At 50.0% G+C, this 15,414-nt stretch overlaps 1 protein-coding gene across 1 annotated transcript in view; it reads right to left on the bottom strand.

The window, feature by feature from the left end:
- Positions 1-6,255: 6,255 nt before the first annotated feature.
- PDZD4 (PDZ domain containing 4) overlaps positions 6,256-15,414 on the bottom strand; it is a 71,982-nt gene continuing 62,823 nt past the window's right edge. The window contains exons 4-7 of the mRNA XM_015405614.1: positions 13,344-13,406; positions 13,136-13,237; positions 10,280-10,390; positions 6,256-7,593 (exon numbers count right to left, since the gene is read on the bottom strand). Coding sequence (XP_015261100.1) covers positions 6,256-7,593; positions 10,280-10,390; positions 13,136-13,237; positions 13,344-13,406 — 1,614 coding nt within the window. The remainder of the gene's footprint in view (positions 7,594-10,279; positions 10,391-13,135; positions 13,238-13,343; positions 13,407-15,414) is intronic.

Raw genomic sequence — 15,414 nt, 5'->3', positions numbered from 1 at the left:
CAGAGGTGGGGATCCATGAGAAGCCGGAAAAAAATCAGCTCATCATTCCTAGAAAAGAGGCTGACTCAGGTCCAATTCCACTTAGCATAAATATTTGGATATCTGGGATCTCTCCTTCTCTTCAGTTTTCAGTCTTGAGTGGAAACTGGGTTCATAGGTTGGGTAGGGGTTAATTACCCTTTCAATGTCTTGTTACCACAAGGAGCTCTGCACATGGTCTGAGGAACCTGCTACATAATAGGTAATGTGTGTTTAGCTTATTTAGTTCAACTGTGGTCCCGGTCACACGGGCCGGAAAATGAGGAGGGGAAGCGCAGCTGTTTGCCCCGGAGCAAAGTAACGCGCAGCAGCCCGATCACATGTCCCGTGGAGGTCCCATGGCTAGGCCGTTAGGTGCCGACCACACTGGCAATCGCTAGGCGCCGCTTCCGTGGCAAACGGGATTTTTTTCCTCCCTCACCACAGTGTGCGCATGTGCCGGTGGGCGTTTGTGGGCATCCTGTGGAGACTTTAAAAAACCCAAAAAACATCCGGTTTGCGACGGGACATGGGCGGGCGCCGGATGCCATGGGATTCCAGCGGAAACACGATCAGTCGCCCGCCCTTGCCCCGCGTTTTCCAGAAACTAGCACATCATATGTACTAGTGTTTTACTCCGTATCTTCGGCAAAAAGCCACGGGTTAGCCACGGGTGCACTACGCTTCCCAGATGTGGTGTGATTGCGCCTGGAAAATCCGCCTATCATCCGTATCTTTAGTGTGGCAAATGCACCGTGTGAACAGGGCCTGCATTGCTTTTAATTTGAATGCCTCTGTTCTGTTGTTTTGTGTGCTTTCCCCTGTATTTTGTTTTGCCTCCTTTCCACCACAACCACCCTCTTCCTTTGTTTCTTCTTCTTCTCTCTTTTACAACAATCCTTCCTATCAAGATATTTTGTGGCTTCACTGAGTACAATCTATCTCTCTGGGATATTTCTCTTAATCTCTTCCCCGCGGGCTACACTGCACAGGTGCTACCAAGTTGGTTATAAGTTATATTGTTATTGCGTCAGTACTGAGCTGGAAGACTACCTTCTCAGCAGGTCGGTCCAGATGTTCTCAGGACGTACTATTATATTGTTTTTCACGAGTTCTATATAATGCCAATATACGTCATGATCTGGGCTGTGCAAGCAAAGGTATGGGAAAGACCTCGACTGGAGACCCTGGAGCGCCACTACCAGTTGTAGGCAACAGTGGCCTTGATACCAAGGGTCTGATTCAGTATGAAGCAGGTTCATGGTGTGACTGGGGGAGAAACCAAATAGCGAGCACTACCATGGAAATGAAAGGAATTCTTGGGCTGAGCCCGTATCTATAGCACCCCCCTCCTTGCCCGGAAGAGCTGCTCCAACCGGAGGTGTTGGGGATCTGCCGCGCCGGCATCCGCTTTCCCACCCGTGAGCTTTGGGCCTGATTCCCCCTCCCTTAATCCTGTTAAGCATTCCCGTCCCTGGGTGCAGCGGTATTCATGCCACGGCTCCTTATCCGCCTAAGAACAGCAGCTCCGGGTGTGAGCCGGCGCAGTGCGGGGGGGATTACACTGCGGCTCTGAAGTCGCATTAATGTTGGATTAAAGTTGGGGAAGCCAATCGGGAAGGGGCTTGGGGGGAGGACGGCTCACTGGCTTGAATGTTCAGCTGCAATCCTGCAAAGGACGTGTTTCTTAGTGGCGGTTCCCTGGATCCGTGCCGCTTCCTGTATTGAGCAAACGGAAGGTATCCAGGTAGTGCTCGATCACCGCTTTCGGCTATTTTCATGGCCGGCCCGGTTTTGCCGGCAAGCCTCTGACCTCGGACGTGTTTCACCTGCATTTATACTGATCTGCTTGCTGCCAAAATGTGGGCGGGCTTTTACGGTTATTCCCTCTGGAATGCCATTCTATTCTGCCGTAGCTAAGGAAGAAAAAGGTGGGTGGCCTGCATCTTACAGCCAGTTTGGTGTCATGGTTAAGTGCGTGGACTCTAGGAGAACCGGGTTTGATTCCCCACTTCTCCAGTTGCACCTGGCTGGATGGCCTTGGGCAAGCTGTAGTTCTGATAAGAGCTGTCCTTGAAAAAAAGCAGTTTCTGTCAAGAGCTCTCTCAGCCCCACCTACCTCACAGGCAGTGTTCCCTCTAAGATGAGTTAGTGTGAGCTAGCTCACAGTTTTTTAGCCTCCAGCTCACACATTTCTGTCTCAGCTCAGGAAGGCTGACTCTAGAGCAAACTAATTTATGCAGCAGCCAAATCTATCCCTCACAACTTTAATGCCAGTGGCTCAGGTGCAAGTGGAGGAGTGGGGAATCAAACCCGGTTCTCCCAAATTAGAGTCTGCGCACTTAACCACTTCAGATAAAAGGCTGGTTGGTTGATAAGTGCAAAGGAGAACAGGAAGCAGGGAGAGGTGAGGCTATGGAGGCTGCCAGCAGGGGGGGAAACAAGATAGTGTGTGGATTGGGGATACAGGGGAAAGTGAGGTGCCCACTGCAAGTCCCTGCAGGATCCCCACTGCACAACTTTTGGACAAAGGACCATCCGGTTTGGACCAGACCATCTATTTGTCATGGAAGTCCACAGCCATTTCCAGGTGCTTGATGGAAATGGGACTATACCGCATCCTGACATCAGAGGTGGGGATCCGTGAGAAGCCGGCAAAAATCAGCTCATCATTCCTAGAAAGGAGGCTGAGTCAGGTCTAATTCCACAGCATAAATATCTGGGATCTCTCCTTCATTTCAGTTTTCAGTCTTGAGTGGAAACTGGGTTCATAGGTTGGGTAGGAGTTAATGACCCTTTCAATGTCTTGTTACCACAAGGAGCTCTGCACATGGTCTGAGGAACCTGCTACATAATAGGTAATGTGTGTTTAGCTTATTTAGTTCAACTGCAGTCCCGGTCACACGGGCCGGAAAATGCGGGTGGTGGGTGGGAGCCCGGCTGTTTGCCCCGGAGCAAAGTAACGCGCAGCAGCCCGATCACATGTCCCGTGGAGGTCCCGTGGCTATGCCGTTAGGTGCCGATCACATGGCTATCCTGCAGCGCGGCAAAGAAGCGGCATGGCACGATCACACTGGCAATCGCTAGGCGCCGCTTCCGTGGCAAATGGGAATTTTCCTCCCTCACCACAGTGTGCGCATGTGCCGGTGGGCGTTTGTGCGCATCCTGTGGAGACTTAAAAAAACAAACACATCCGGTTTGCAACGGGACATGGGCGGGCGCCAGATGCCATGGGATTCCAGCGGAAACGCGATCAGACACCCTTGCCACGCTTTTCTGGAAACTAGCACATTGTATGTAGCACATCATATGTACTAGTGTTTTCCTCCGTATCTTCGGCAAAAAGCCACGGGTTAGCCACGGGTGCACTACGCTTCCCAGATGTGGTGTGATTGCGCCTGGAAAATCCGCCTATCATCCGTATCTTTAGTGTGGCAAATGCACCGTGTGAACAGGGCCTGCATTGCTTTTAATTTGAATGCCTCTGTTCTGTTGTTTTGTGTGCTTTCCCCTGTATTTTGTTTTGCCTCCTTTCCACCACAACCACCCTCTTCCTTTGTTTCTTCTTCTTCTCTCTTTTACAACAATCCTTCCTATCAAGATATTTTGTGGCTTCACTGAGTACAATCTATCTCTCTGGGATATTTCTCTTAATCTCTTCCCCGCGGGCTACACTGCACAGGTGCTACCAAGTTGGTTATAAGTTATATTGTTATTGCGTCAGTACTGAGCTGGAAGACTACCTTCTCAGCAGGTCAGTCTAGATGCTCTCAAGACGTACTATTATATTGTTTTTCACGAGTTCTATATAATGCCAATATACGTCATGATCTGGGCTGTGCAAGCAAAGGCCTAGCAGGCCCAGGGAGCCTGAGTAGCAGTGGGAGGAGGCCAGGCCTACAGCTCCCAGAAGCTCCTGAGAGGTTTTGGTGCCAATTTTAGCCAATCACAGAGAAAGGGGACTTAGAACAAAAGAGCTGGTACAGAAGAAGAGCTGTTCTTTCTTCCTTCCAAGAGGGCAGGGCCAGGAGGAAGGCCGCTGCAGGGGAGAGACCCTCATCCTTGGCCGGGAGCCGAGCCGAGGCAAGCTGAGGAAATACCAACTGAATCCCACTGGGTGCTGGTAGGCAATCCTGCCCCAATGATGTATGTGCCCATAGTTAGGGATAACAAACCATGTAAGCCACTCAGAGACCCCGTGGGAGGGGTTCGAGCGGGATATAAGCTGAATTTTTTCTTTTTATTATTATTATTATTATTATTATTATTATTATTATCCTGAGAGGAAGGGGGAGCAGACTGAGGCCCACTTGAGACAGTGAGCTAGGGACGGTAAGTTTAGACGCGTTAGGGCATTTGGCTTCTTTTCGTTTCACCCCCTTACTGATTTTGTTCTTGCACCTTGTTTGTTTCCCCATATTGGGTTGACCTCCTGTAAAAATAAACCTTCTGCTGTAGATTTTCCGGGTTGTGAGGCCGTGGTCTTGGCATTGTAGAACCTGACATTTTGCCAGTAATTTTTCTTTGTTGTTTACTCTGCCTGATCCTCACGCCTATTATTCGGCCAAACAAGGGAGGTCTGAAGGTCTTGGGAGGGTGCTCTGGGCCTTCTCAAGGGATCCTAAAACCAGAGTGGTGGCAGCGTCAGGTGACACCCCACCTGAGCCTTGACAACAACATTCACAAATGCCACACTTATTAGTTCAAAAATCTTATTATAAACTTTGAAATGATAGTTTGTACCTACCAGCCCATTTTTAAATTCACGTTTCTTCATTTTCTGTGATCTGAAACTTGATGGCATTTGAAATCATTACTGGAAATTTTGGATATCAACATTCATAATCCAGTATTGGAGATAATATCTGTCCATCTCTGAGGAAAACAACTGAAACGGAAGATTTATCCGGAATCTTCATTAGGCTTTGGATGTGTGGACTTAAGAATCTGAGAATTTGTAAACTTGTGAATTTATAATAAGATTTTTGTACTAATAAGTGTGGCATTTGTGAATGTTATATATCGGCATTATATAGAACTTGTGAAAAACAATACATAACGACCCTTATTATCTTTATTAGCGTCATTTTTCACAGTCTTCTCGTTCTTTTGATTCATCTGTTTCGGCTGTGGATCTTCTCCTAGACTTTGCTCAGGAGGTCTTAGGCAGTAGCAATTGGTTACCAGGGTACTTTCTAGGGAACCCTCGGTTGAAGGAAGTTTCCCAGCAAGGAAAGGCACCATTTCCCTCTTCCTACCGTAACACCCATTACCCGTTCTCAAGACTCCGAAAGGGCCTGCAGAGTCAACAGTGTTGGAAGTCCCTGTCCTCTAACATTCGTCTTTCGAAATAAAACCCCGCAAAAACTTATGGTTGCTGCTTTTTTTTTCCTGCAATGAGTAGAAACAACAGTTTTTATTGTAACAATGCAAGTTCAGCCACGGGCGCCGGGTTTACCGCAAGCTTATCTGCTCCACAGCCTCCCAATGCTAAGCCGGCGTTCCTCCCTCTAGGACAGAGGGAGGCGATGGGATGGTAGAAAATGCAGGACGGGGGGGACTCTTCAGTCGCTTGCGGGGTGAGCCGCCAGGGCCCAAGGCTCCGGGTTTTAAATAGAGAAATGAAAAAAAGGAAACTGAGAGCCACAATCACGAAAGAGAAGAGGAAAAAGAGAGAGCGAGAGAGAGGAAAAGAAGAGAGAAAGATGTCACAACATCCCAGTTATTGTTGGGGGGGGGGTTCTTCATTGGTGCTGTCAGCCTATAGGGCAGGCGAGCCCCTCACGTCCCTTGTGCTCTGCACACTGTGCGTCGACCACAGCGGATTTCTTGTGCTTCGGACGGAGTACGATCGGCAGGGGCCAAGCTGGAAGGAGCTTTCCGTCTGAGAGGGTAACGGAGTTGCCCTGGGACTCCCTCGCAAGGCAGAAGGTGTACACAGCAGGATAATGGGCCTCTCTCCACAGAAAGTTCTGGATGGGTGCAGACTCTGGAGTGGGCCCCTCTCGCCCCCCTGGCTCTTAAGGCAGGAAGGGATGCTGGGCTTAACTGTCCCGAAATTTGGTTCAGAGAGTCAGGCCTTCCCTGAGCCCCGCGGAGCTCAGAGGGCAACATGGAACGCTTCCCCGGTGTGTCCGAAGAGCCGTTTCCCCGGTCACGGAAAAGGAGGCCGGCTCTCTGACACACCCAGAGGGGAAAGGAGCGTGGCAGCGTCCTCAGACATCCGTCTCCATGGACTCAGACGGTGGTGACGGAGAGGAGGGGGTTATAAACCCGGCGTCCGTCTGCGGAGCGGGTGCCGTGGGCCAGCATCTCCTGGATGGTGATCCAGTTATCCAAGATCCGGCGACTCCGCTTCTTCATGGTCTTGCGGTGGCTCAGGGCCAAGATGTTGACCTCCCCGGAGACCCCGCGGGCCTCGCTGCCTTCCCGCTCCCGCAGGCACTCCAGGCGGCTCTGCATCATGAACTCGCGGCGCTTTCGCTGCTCGCGGGCGCGGATCAGGTGCTGCTTGCGCTCCTCCTTGCTCCAGTAGCGCCCCATCTTCATCTCGCTGACGGCGTCGTCGTCCGTCGTCATGCCGCTGCGTTCCTCGCGGATCTTCATGGCCCGGGCTTTCAGCAGCCGGTCCCTCACTGGCCTCTTGGCCACGTAGCGGGTGCCGTCGCTGCGGACCTTCACTTTCCATTCCATGCGGGGCTCCCCTTTGCCCCCGAGAGAGTCCTTGCATATGCTAGCTAGGCTCATCGGGCTGATGGGAGGAGGAGGAGGCTCTTCCCGCTGCCGCCGGGTCAGATAGGGGCTCCCTTCTCCACCCGCTTTGGGGCTGCGCCGCACCCGTTCCTCCCGGCGGAATTTGGGCTGTGGAGGCGAAGGCGGGGCAGTCCGATTAAGGTTGGGGTGCTCGGCCAAGCGGCGCAAGGGGCTTTCCAACAAGGGGGTGCTGCGGCAACTCTCCCCGGTGTTGTAGGCACTGGTGCTGTCCTTGTCCGAGCGTTCCGGCAGCTCCGTGATATCAGACAACTCGTGTTTCTTCGGTTCTCCTTCCAGGGCGTACAACCCTTCCTCCTCCAGCAACCACGCCTTCATGCACCGCTCGCGCAGCTGCTGCATCTTCTGGGCCCGCAGGATGTTGCGGCACTTGAACTCCAGGTGGCGGAGTTCTTCCTCCAGAAGGGCGACTTCGTTGCGGTTGACGTCCAGCGCCGAGCTCACCAAGCCCGGGTCGTTGCCATTCTCCAGGTGGCATTTCAGCTCTAGCAGCTCGCGGTAGCGCTCGTACTCTTCGTCAGTCAGCCCCGGCATCATGTCAGTGCCCACGGCGCTCGGCGGCTCCCCGGCCAGCAGTGAGTCCATGCTGTAGTGGAAGTCGCGGGGCTGCAGGCTGGGGCCAAATTTGCGCAGGCTCCCCGGGGTGTTGGCGGCACTGGGGGCTTCGTCTCCAAGGAGGTCATGTTCGGAGCTCTCTTCGTTGCGGGTGCTCTCATCGGTGCGCCCGACGCCACTGTCCAGCTCCTGGCTGTTGGTCAGGGGGGTGGCGGGATCCCCGGCAGGCTTTTCCTGGAGAGGTTCACTCTGTGGAGAGAAGAGACAGGGCACCGTTAAGAGAAAGGTAAAAGGTAAAGGTTCCCTTGCTCGAAAGCCAGTCGAATCCGACTCTAGGGTTGCGGTGCTCATCTCCGTTTCAAAGCCGAAGAGCCAGCGCTGTCTGAAGACATTTCCATGGTCATGTGGCTGGCGTGACTAAACACCAAGGCGCACGGAACGCTGTTACCTTCCCAATGAAGTGGTACCTATTTCTCTACTTGCAATTTCTTGCTTTCGAACTGCTAGGTTGGCAGGAGCTGGAACTAGAGACGGGAGCTCACTCCATCATGCGGCGCACTCGGGTCTCAAACTACTGAACTACTGACCTTCCACAGCCTGCAGTTCAGTGTCTTAACCACTTGGGCCACTGCAGCTCCGAAAGAGAGAGAGAAGCAGGAATATAATTCTTTGGACCAGTGTTTTTGCTGTCTTCGGTAGGTTGGGGTAACTCCAACTGGCGGACTCCTGTGGGAGCCAAAACACCACCAAAGGCTTTTTTGACTTCGCTTCCCCAGAGCGAAGAGCTATAGAAGCTTTGGCCCTCTTACCCTCTCAGAAAGAAGAGGAAGAAGAAAAAGGAGGAGGAGGAGATTGGATTTATACCCCGCCCTTCACTCGGAGTCTCAGAGCGGCTTACAAACTCCTTTCCCTTCCCCTCCCCACAAAAGACACCCTGGGAGGTAGGTGGGGCTGAGAGAGCTCTCCCGAGGACTGCTCTTGAGAGAACAGCTCTGAGGGAACTTGTGACTGACCCAAGGTCATACCAGCAGCTGCATGCGGAGGAGCGGGGAATCAAACCCAGTTCTCCCAGATTAGAGTCCGCACTCCTCACCACTGCACCAAACTGGAGGAGGGAACAAAAAACTTAACCGGAATAATTGAACTAAGAACTAGGAAGTTTATACAAATACAAATCTGACAGACAATTCCTAAAAACCATAAATGTGAAACATACAAATAGTGCAAAATCATCAAAAATACATGTACTTGATTACAAGATAATTTTTAAAAAGTTATGGGCCCAACTATTGCCTCAGTACAAGATGAAATTGTACAATGTACACACATGAAACCTAATGTGATCTGACGTGTTTTGGCCTAACCAAACGTCTTCAGTGGTCAAGCATAGATGGTACAATAAGGCTCAATACTGCAATAATAATACAAATAGTTAATCAGGACGGACAAAAGGAAATACAAAAGGAAGTTCTGGTCACCACACCTTAAAAAGGATATTATAGCTTTGGGAAAAGTGCAGAAAAGGGCAACTCGAATGATCAAAGGGTTGGAACACTTTCCCTATGAGGAAAGGTTAAGGCGCTTAGGGCTCTTTAGCTTGGAGAAACGACGACTGAGGGGTGACATGATTGAGGTTTATAAGATTATGCATGGGAAAGAGCAGGTAGAGAAAGAGGTACTTTTCTCCCTTTCTCACAAGAACTTGTGGGCACTCCATGAAATTGCTGAGCGGTTGGGTTAGAACGGATAAAAGGAAGTCCTTCTTCACCCAAAGAGTGATGAACACTTGGAATTCACTGCCACAGAGGCAGCTACAGGCATGGATGGCTTCAAGAGGGAATTGGATAAGCATCTGGAGCAGAGGTCCATCAGTGGCTCTTAGCCACAAGGTGCAGAGAGGAACTCTCAGTCTGGGGCAAGGGATGCTCTGTCAGCTTGGTGCTTGGGGGGGGGGGAACAGTGGGAGGGCTTCTAGTGTCCTGGCCCCATGGGTGGACCTCCTGAGGGCACCTGGTATTTTTGGCCACTGTGTGACACAGAGTGTTGGACTGGATGGGCCCTTGGCCTGATCCAACATTGGCGTCCCTTATGTTATTATGTTCTTAAATACTACCGTACACAGAGTGTGATTACAATGTGGAATTCGCTGCCAGAGGATGTAGTGATGGCCATAGGAATAAATATCTTTCAAAGGGGATTTGATAGATCCATGGAGGATCTGTCTATGAATGGCTACTACCATGGTGACTGAGGGGCACCTCCACATTCAGAAGCACTAAACCTCTGAATCAAAGAGTCAGGAGGCAACATCAGGAGAAGGGCTCAGTCTCTCTGCCTGTTGTTGGCCCTCCAGAGGAACTGGCTGGCCCCTGTGTGAGATGGGAGGCTGGACTAGAAAGACCCTCCCTGGTCTGACCCAGCAGGGCTCTTCTGGTGTTCTTCTCAGGGGAAGGCCTCGGCCTCTCTGCCCTGTTCCTGGCCCTCCAGAGGGACTGGCTGGCCCGTGTGAGACGGTAGGCTGGACTAGAGGGACCTTCACTGGTCTGACCCAGCAGGGCTCTTCTGGTGCTCTTCTCAGGGGAAGGCCTCGGCCTCTCTGCCCTGTTGCTGGCCCTCCAGAGGGACTGGCTGGCCCCTGTGTGAGACGGGAGGCTGGCCTAGAGGGACCCTCACTGGTCTGACTCAGCAGGGCTCTTCTGGTGTCCTTATCAGGGGAAGGCCTCGGCCTCTCTGCCCTGTTGTTGGCCCTCCGGAGGAACTGGATGGCCCCTGTGTGAGACGGGAGGCTGGACTAGAACCTGGCCCCTGTGTGAGACAGGATGCTGCTCTGGATGGACCACTGGTATGATCCAGCAGGACTTTTCTTATGTTCTTACGGAGGCCTGAAGAACAGTAAGTGTGGCTTGTCTCCACTTTCCCCCTCTAGATCACACACCTGCTGGTCTGGTGGAGAAAGGAGCCGATGGGGTCTTGTTCCTGCTTCATGGTCAGAGCCAAAGTCATCTAGGAAATCCTCCCGGTCACTATCCTTCCAACGCTTGGACAACTGGGAAAATTACAAGAAACGTGGCAAACAGGAGTCAGACTCAGGCTCTTTCCTCACTGCCTTCAAGGAGCCCAAGCATCTACCTCTGTGGCTACTTTTTGCTGCCACGTGGCCGTCATAGTGTCTTCCTCGATCAAATGTTAAGCACAGGAAAGACTAGAGATTTCCTCCCGCTTAGCCCAACCCAACTCCTAAATAATATCTTTACGACTTTGTCATGGGGGGATCTATACAACAATATTCCTCTCTTCTGAGTCCAGCAGCACTTTAGAGACCAACAAGGTTTTTGGGGTATAACTTTGAGAGTCAACATTCCCTGGCTGTGGTTACAAGTGCCATTCGGCGTGGTCGGGAGGTGCTACTATTTCATCCGTTGGCATTTGAAACGGAGTTGCTCGATCCAACTGCTGGAAATATGTGCGTGTTGCAAGGTCTAATTCAGTCATGATAGGGTAAATCTGTTTACCTTGTGTGCTGTTGTTTAGACTGACCTGGAAGGGAAACCTGGCTCAGAGCCAATGAAAACAAAGCCCATGAAATCTAAGTCTGTTTACTCACAATCATTGGTTAATGCATTCAGGTGATTTCCTTCTAGGGGTCAAGAAGAAGAAGAATCTCCATTACGGTCCTTGTTGTGAGACCGTGTGGTCGGTCTATTTTGTAGCTGTAGAGATGTAGCCTTAGGTCTTTGTTATTTTGTAGATTTTCCTGTGTACCCTTCCCTTAGAAATAAGGGAAGAAAGAAATGCCTCCTCTCCAGTGAAGCAAAGATCCATTGCAAACTCTGCACAAGCATCCCAGTATAATCGCAGCCCATCATCAATGTTCCCTCTAAGCTGTGGAGTCTTGTGAGCACAAATTCTACTTTGTGAGCTCCTGGCATTAAAGTTGTGAGCGAGGCATTTGGTTGCTGCACAAATTAGTTTGCTTTGAGGCGCTCCTTCCTGAGCTAAGGCAAAAAGCTGTGAGCTGAAGGCTAAAAAACTGTGAGCTAGCTCACACTGACTCAGCTTAGAGGGAACACTGCCCATCACTGCGCAATCAGACGGCACATTCGGATGCGTGGGGTGGGTTTTTAAAAATCTTTTTGTGCACGTGCGCATAAACGAGGAATCGAACCCCCATGCGGAGAGTTCTCCATGGAGTTCTTCATGGACTGATTATGTGGTTATGCGCATACCACTAAGTGAGCAAAAAATAAATAAATAAATGGTGCCAAGTCAGGATGGAATGGGCAGACCATCCCGGCGGCTTGAGAGTGTGCTTGCTCGATCAGACAGTGGGAAGTCCATCCGTGGCCAGTTAAGACCGACTTCCCCCGGTGTCTTTTAACTCCGTTTCTGTGGCGGGGCAGCATGGGGTGCCGATGACTGCGGGACGTTTCCCAGATGTTGCTGTCTGAGCGTGCCCTTTAGATCTGTCAGGCATTCGCAGCTAAGCTGGATCTAAAGGCATGTCTGACCGCAGCTCCTCTGTCACATCTGACAAAGGGAGCTTTGACTCTCTAAAGCTTGTACCCTGAAAGTCTTGTTGGTCTCTAAGGCGCTTCTGAACTCGAATCCAGCTGTTCTCGTGCAAAGTAGCCTCTAATAATTTCATGTTTGGGGGTGTGTGTTCCTTTAAATGTTTACTTTGACTGCAGTTCTGAAAGAAGAGTGATAGAGGGAGATGAGTATATTTTGATTGGCTGATGACTGAGAGTGTGGGAGGAGGGGTGTCAGAGGATTCTCTCTGTGTGTGTGTGTCTATGATGTGATTCTGTATGTAAAGTTTGAAGAGTGAGCATAGTCTGTGTGACTATGGAATTTTGAGTCTAATCCTGTGTGAATAAGACCAACAGTTTAGTCTGTGTGACTAAGCGAGTTGATTCTATTCAGTGTGAATAAAACAAAGAGACTAGCCTGTGTGGCTATATAAGAGAGAGAGAGAGTATACTGAGTGTATAAGCCTGTCAGAGTGGAGTTTGGAGGTTGAGAGTGTAGCACCAAGCTTTGCCAGTTATATTTACAAGTTCCTTTCTTCAGCAACTGTTCAAAATAACCAGAAACCTATTTTGTTCTTTATTAAATAAATCAATTTTTGTTTAAACTTATCCCAGAAATCAGTACAGTACTTCCTCAGGGCCACATAATCCTCAGAAGTGCCCAGACCCTAGGTCATACTACCAAAAGAGAGAGAACTGGAATTTTTAATTCCTGGTGGCAGCGGAAAACTACCAAGTTTATGCACTCAGAGAGTGTTTAAAGGAAAAACAATTTCCCCTATAAGCAAGCACCTCACATAGCACAACTACCCTTTGAAACTATGTCCCTCTGAGGAATCCCAAACTGTTTGTGTTCCGGTTAGCACGGGCAGACTTTGATTAAAAACTTTCTCCTCCTTTGTTCTAAGTCAGGGACGACCAACTTAATGTGATGAAGGATGTTCTCGCTGGCCAAGCTGACGGCTGGATTCCCTCTCACCCCCCACCCCCCGTATCATCTCATACTTCTATATACGTTAGCTGGGGGGCATCCGGCCCCTCCATTAAAGGACCTTCCCTGTCCTAAATAAGAAAATGCTACAAAGCTTTACAACAGCAGCAGATCCTCAAAGGAACCCTCCTATTACGGCAAAGGAGGGGTGGCGGCCATCGGAGAAGTCTGCATTTGGGACGCCCTTCCCCTGGACTGCCTTTCCAGATCCAACACGCAGTCCGCCCCGTGCTTCCGGATCAGCCACGGCAAGCATCTAGAGGCCTTTCACCTCAGTCTCGGGTCTAGCCAGCAGCAGAGAGATGTTTGTCCGCTCCTCCTGGGTGAGAATTGCAACGGCCTCCTCGCGATTCTGCACCTCCATCCCATTAATCTACAAGTGAAGGAAAGGGAGGGAAAAGGGAGGTTTAAATACAGACGTGAAGCATTCGTCCTCCGCACACACGCACGCGTCGATTCCCCCCGTTCCCCCAACTCACCTGGACGATACGATCGCCTTCCCGGATTCGACCGTCCTTGGCAGCGATACTGTTAGGGTTTACCTGGCGTAAAAAATGGGGGGAAAGGAATATCAAGGGGATTTTATTTATTTATTTATTATTCAACATACCCCGCCCTCCCCACTAACGCAGGCTCAGGGTGGCTTACATTCATTAAAACATTTTACACGATATATAGATAGCGATTAAAATCCGATAAAATCGTCCTAAAACAATCCGATATCAGCAACAGTAATAACAACTGCTGTCAATGTTTCGCTAATTATACAAGACGGCGTACTTTTTGTAAGTTTTTCAATTTCTCGATGTTCTTCACACAAGCCAGCCATCGAAGCTGAGAGTTGGTAGTGATAGTGGGGGCGGCTCCTAGTTGAAAGCTTGGTGGAAGAGCTCCGTCTTACAGGCCCTGTGGAACCCTAAAAGGTCCCGCAGGGCCCTGCCGGGAGCTCATTCCACCAGTATGGAGCCGCCACTGAAAACCCTGCTTTTCCTACTGCCAGGGCTATTTTTGGGCAGGAACGCACAGGAACGGAGTTCCGGCTGGCTCCTGAGTTGGCCACGCCCGGCAGGAACTCATTAGCATAATAGGCCACACCCGACAGCAGAAACTCATTAGGATTGGCTACATTAGGGGTGTGTGGCCTAACATGCAAAGAAGTTCCTGCTACAAAAAAGCCCTGGGTTTTGACAACAGAGTAAACAGAATAAGAAGCAAAAGGTGAGTGTGGTAACATGGGGGTGTGGTCTAATATGCTAATGAGCTGTGATGTCAGGGGTGTGGCTTAATATGCTACAGAGTTTCTGCTGTTGAGTGTGGCCTATTATGCTAATGAGTTCCTGCTGGGCTTTTTGTACAAAAAGAGCCCTGCCTACTGCTATTGCTCTTTGACCTGGATGGCCCCGGCTAGCACAATCTCATCAGACCTCAGAAGCTAAGCAGGGTCGGCCCCGGTTAGAACTTGGAAGGGAGACGGCCACCAAGAAAATCGAGTGTCGCTACGTAGAGGCAGGCAATGGCAAACCACCTCTGGCCGTCTCTTGCTTTGACCTGGATGGCCCACGCTAGGCTATCAGATCTCAGAGCCTAAGCAGGGTCGGCCCTGGTCAGTATTTGGATGGGAGAGAGAAGCCGAGGCAATTTATGATTGCCTTCCTCTGCATAGCAACTCCAGTTTGGTGAGTAGTGGTTAAGGGCGCAGAAGTGCGCGGACTCTAATTTGGGAGAACCGGGGTGTGGCATATGCAAAATAAGTTATGCTAATAAATTATGCTAATGAGATTCTGCACCTCTTTTTCTTTTCTTTTCTTTTAAAGTACCCACAGGTACACTTTTATTAATTTTTTTTAATCTACAACAAACAAATCTGCACACTACAAACAGACACTCTACTACACATAACATATATACCAAGAGTACAGTTATGTTATATGCTTATATGCAATTATTTAATTAATAAAAACTCTATATCAAATACTTTCCATTCTTCTATCTTCTGTGTTCTCAAGTCCATTGCGCTATTCTTGCCTAGTCTTCTATTACATTTGCATTATACCAATCATAAAACTTTGTCCATGTTTTTTGAAATGTCCACTCTTTACTTAATCTCATTTCTAGAGTCAGTTTATCATTTTCTGCTGTTCTTGAAAAGATTTTTAGCGGTTTCTGTCAGAGCTCTCTCAGCTCCGCCTGCCTCACAGGCAGTATTCCCACTAAACTGAGTGAGTGTGAGCTAGCTCACAGTTTTTTAGCCTCCGCCTCACACATTTCTGTCTCAGCTCAGGAAGGAGGGCTCCAGAGCAAACTAATTTATGTAGTAGCCAAATCGCTCGCTCACAACTTTAATGCCAGTAGCTCACAAAGTAGACTTTTTGCTTAGGAGACTCCACAGCTTAGAGGGAGCATTGCTCACAGGGTGTCTGTGGTGGGGAGGGGAAGGGAAAGGAGTTTGTCAGCCGCTCTGAGACACCAAGTGAAGGGCGGGGTATAAATCCAATCTCCTCCTCCTCCTCCTCCTCCTCTTCGGTGGTCTCCCATCCACGTAATAACTAT

Source organism: Gekko japonicus, unplaced genomic scaffold, assembly GCF_001447785.1.
Source record: "Gekko japonicus isolate JY-2015 unplaced genomic scaffold, Gekko_japonicus_V1.1 scaffold3552, whole genome shotgun sequence".
NCBI classification, from domain to species: Eukaryota; Metazoa; Chordata; class Lepidosauria; order Squamata; family Gekkonidae; genus Gekko; species Gekko japonicus.
This window is presented reverse-complemented; position numbering and strand designations above follow the sequence as displayed.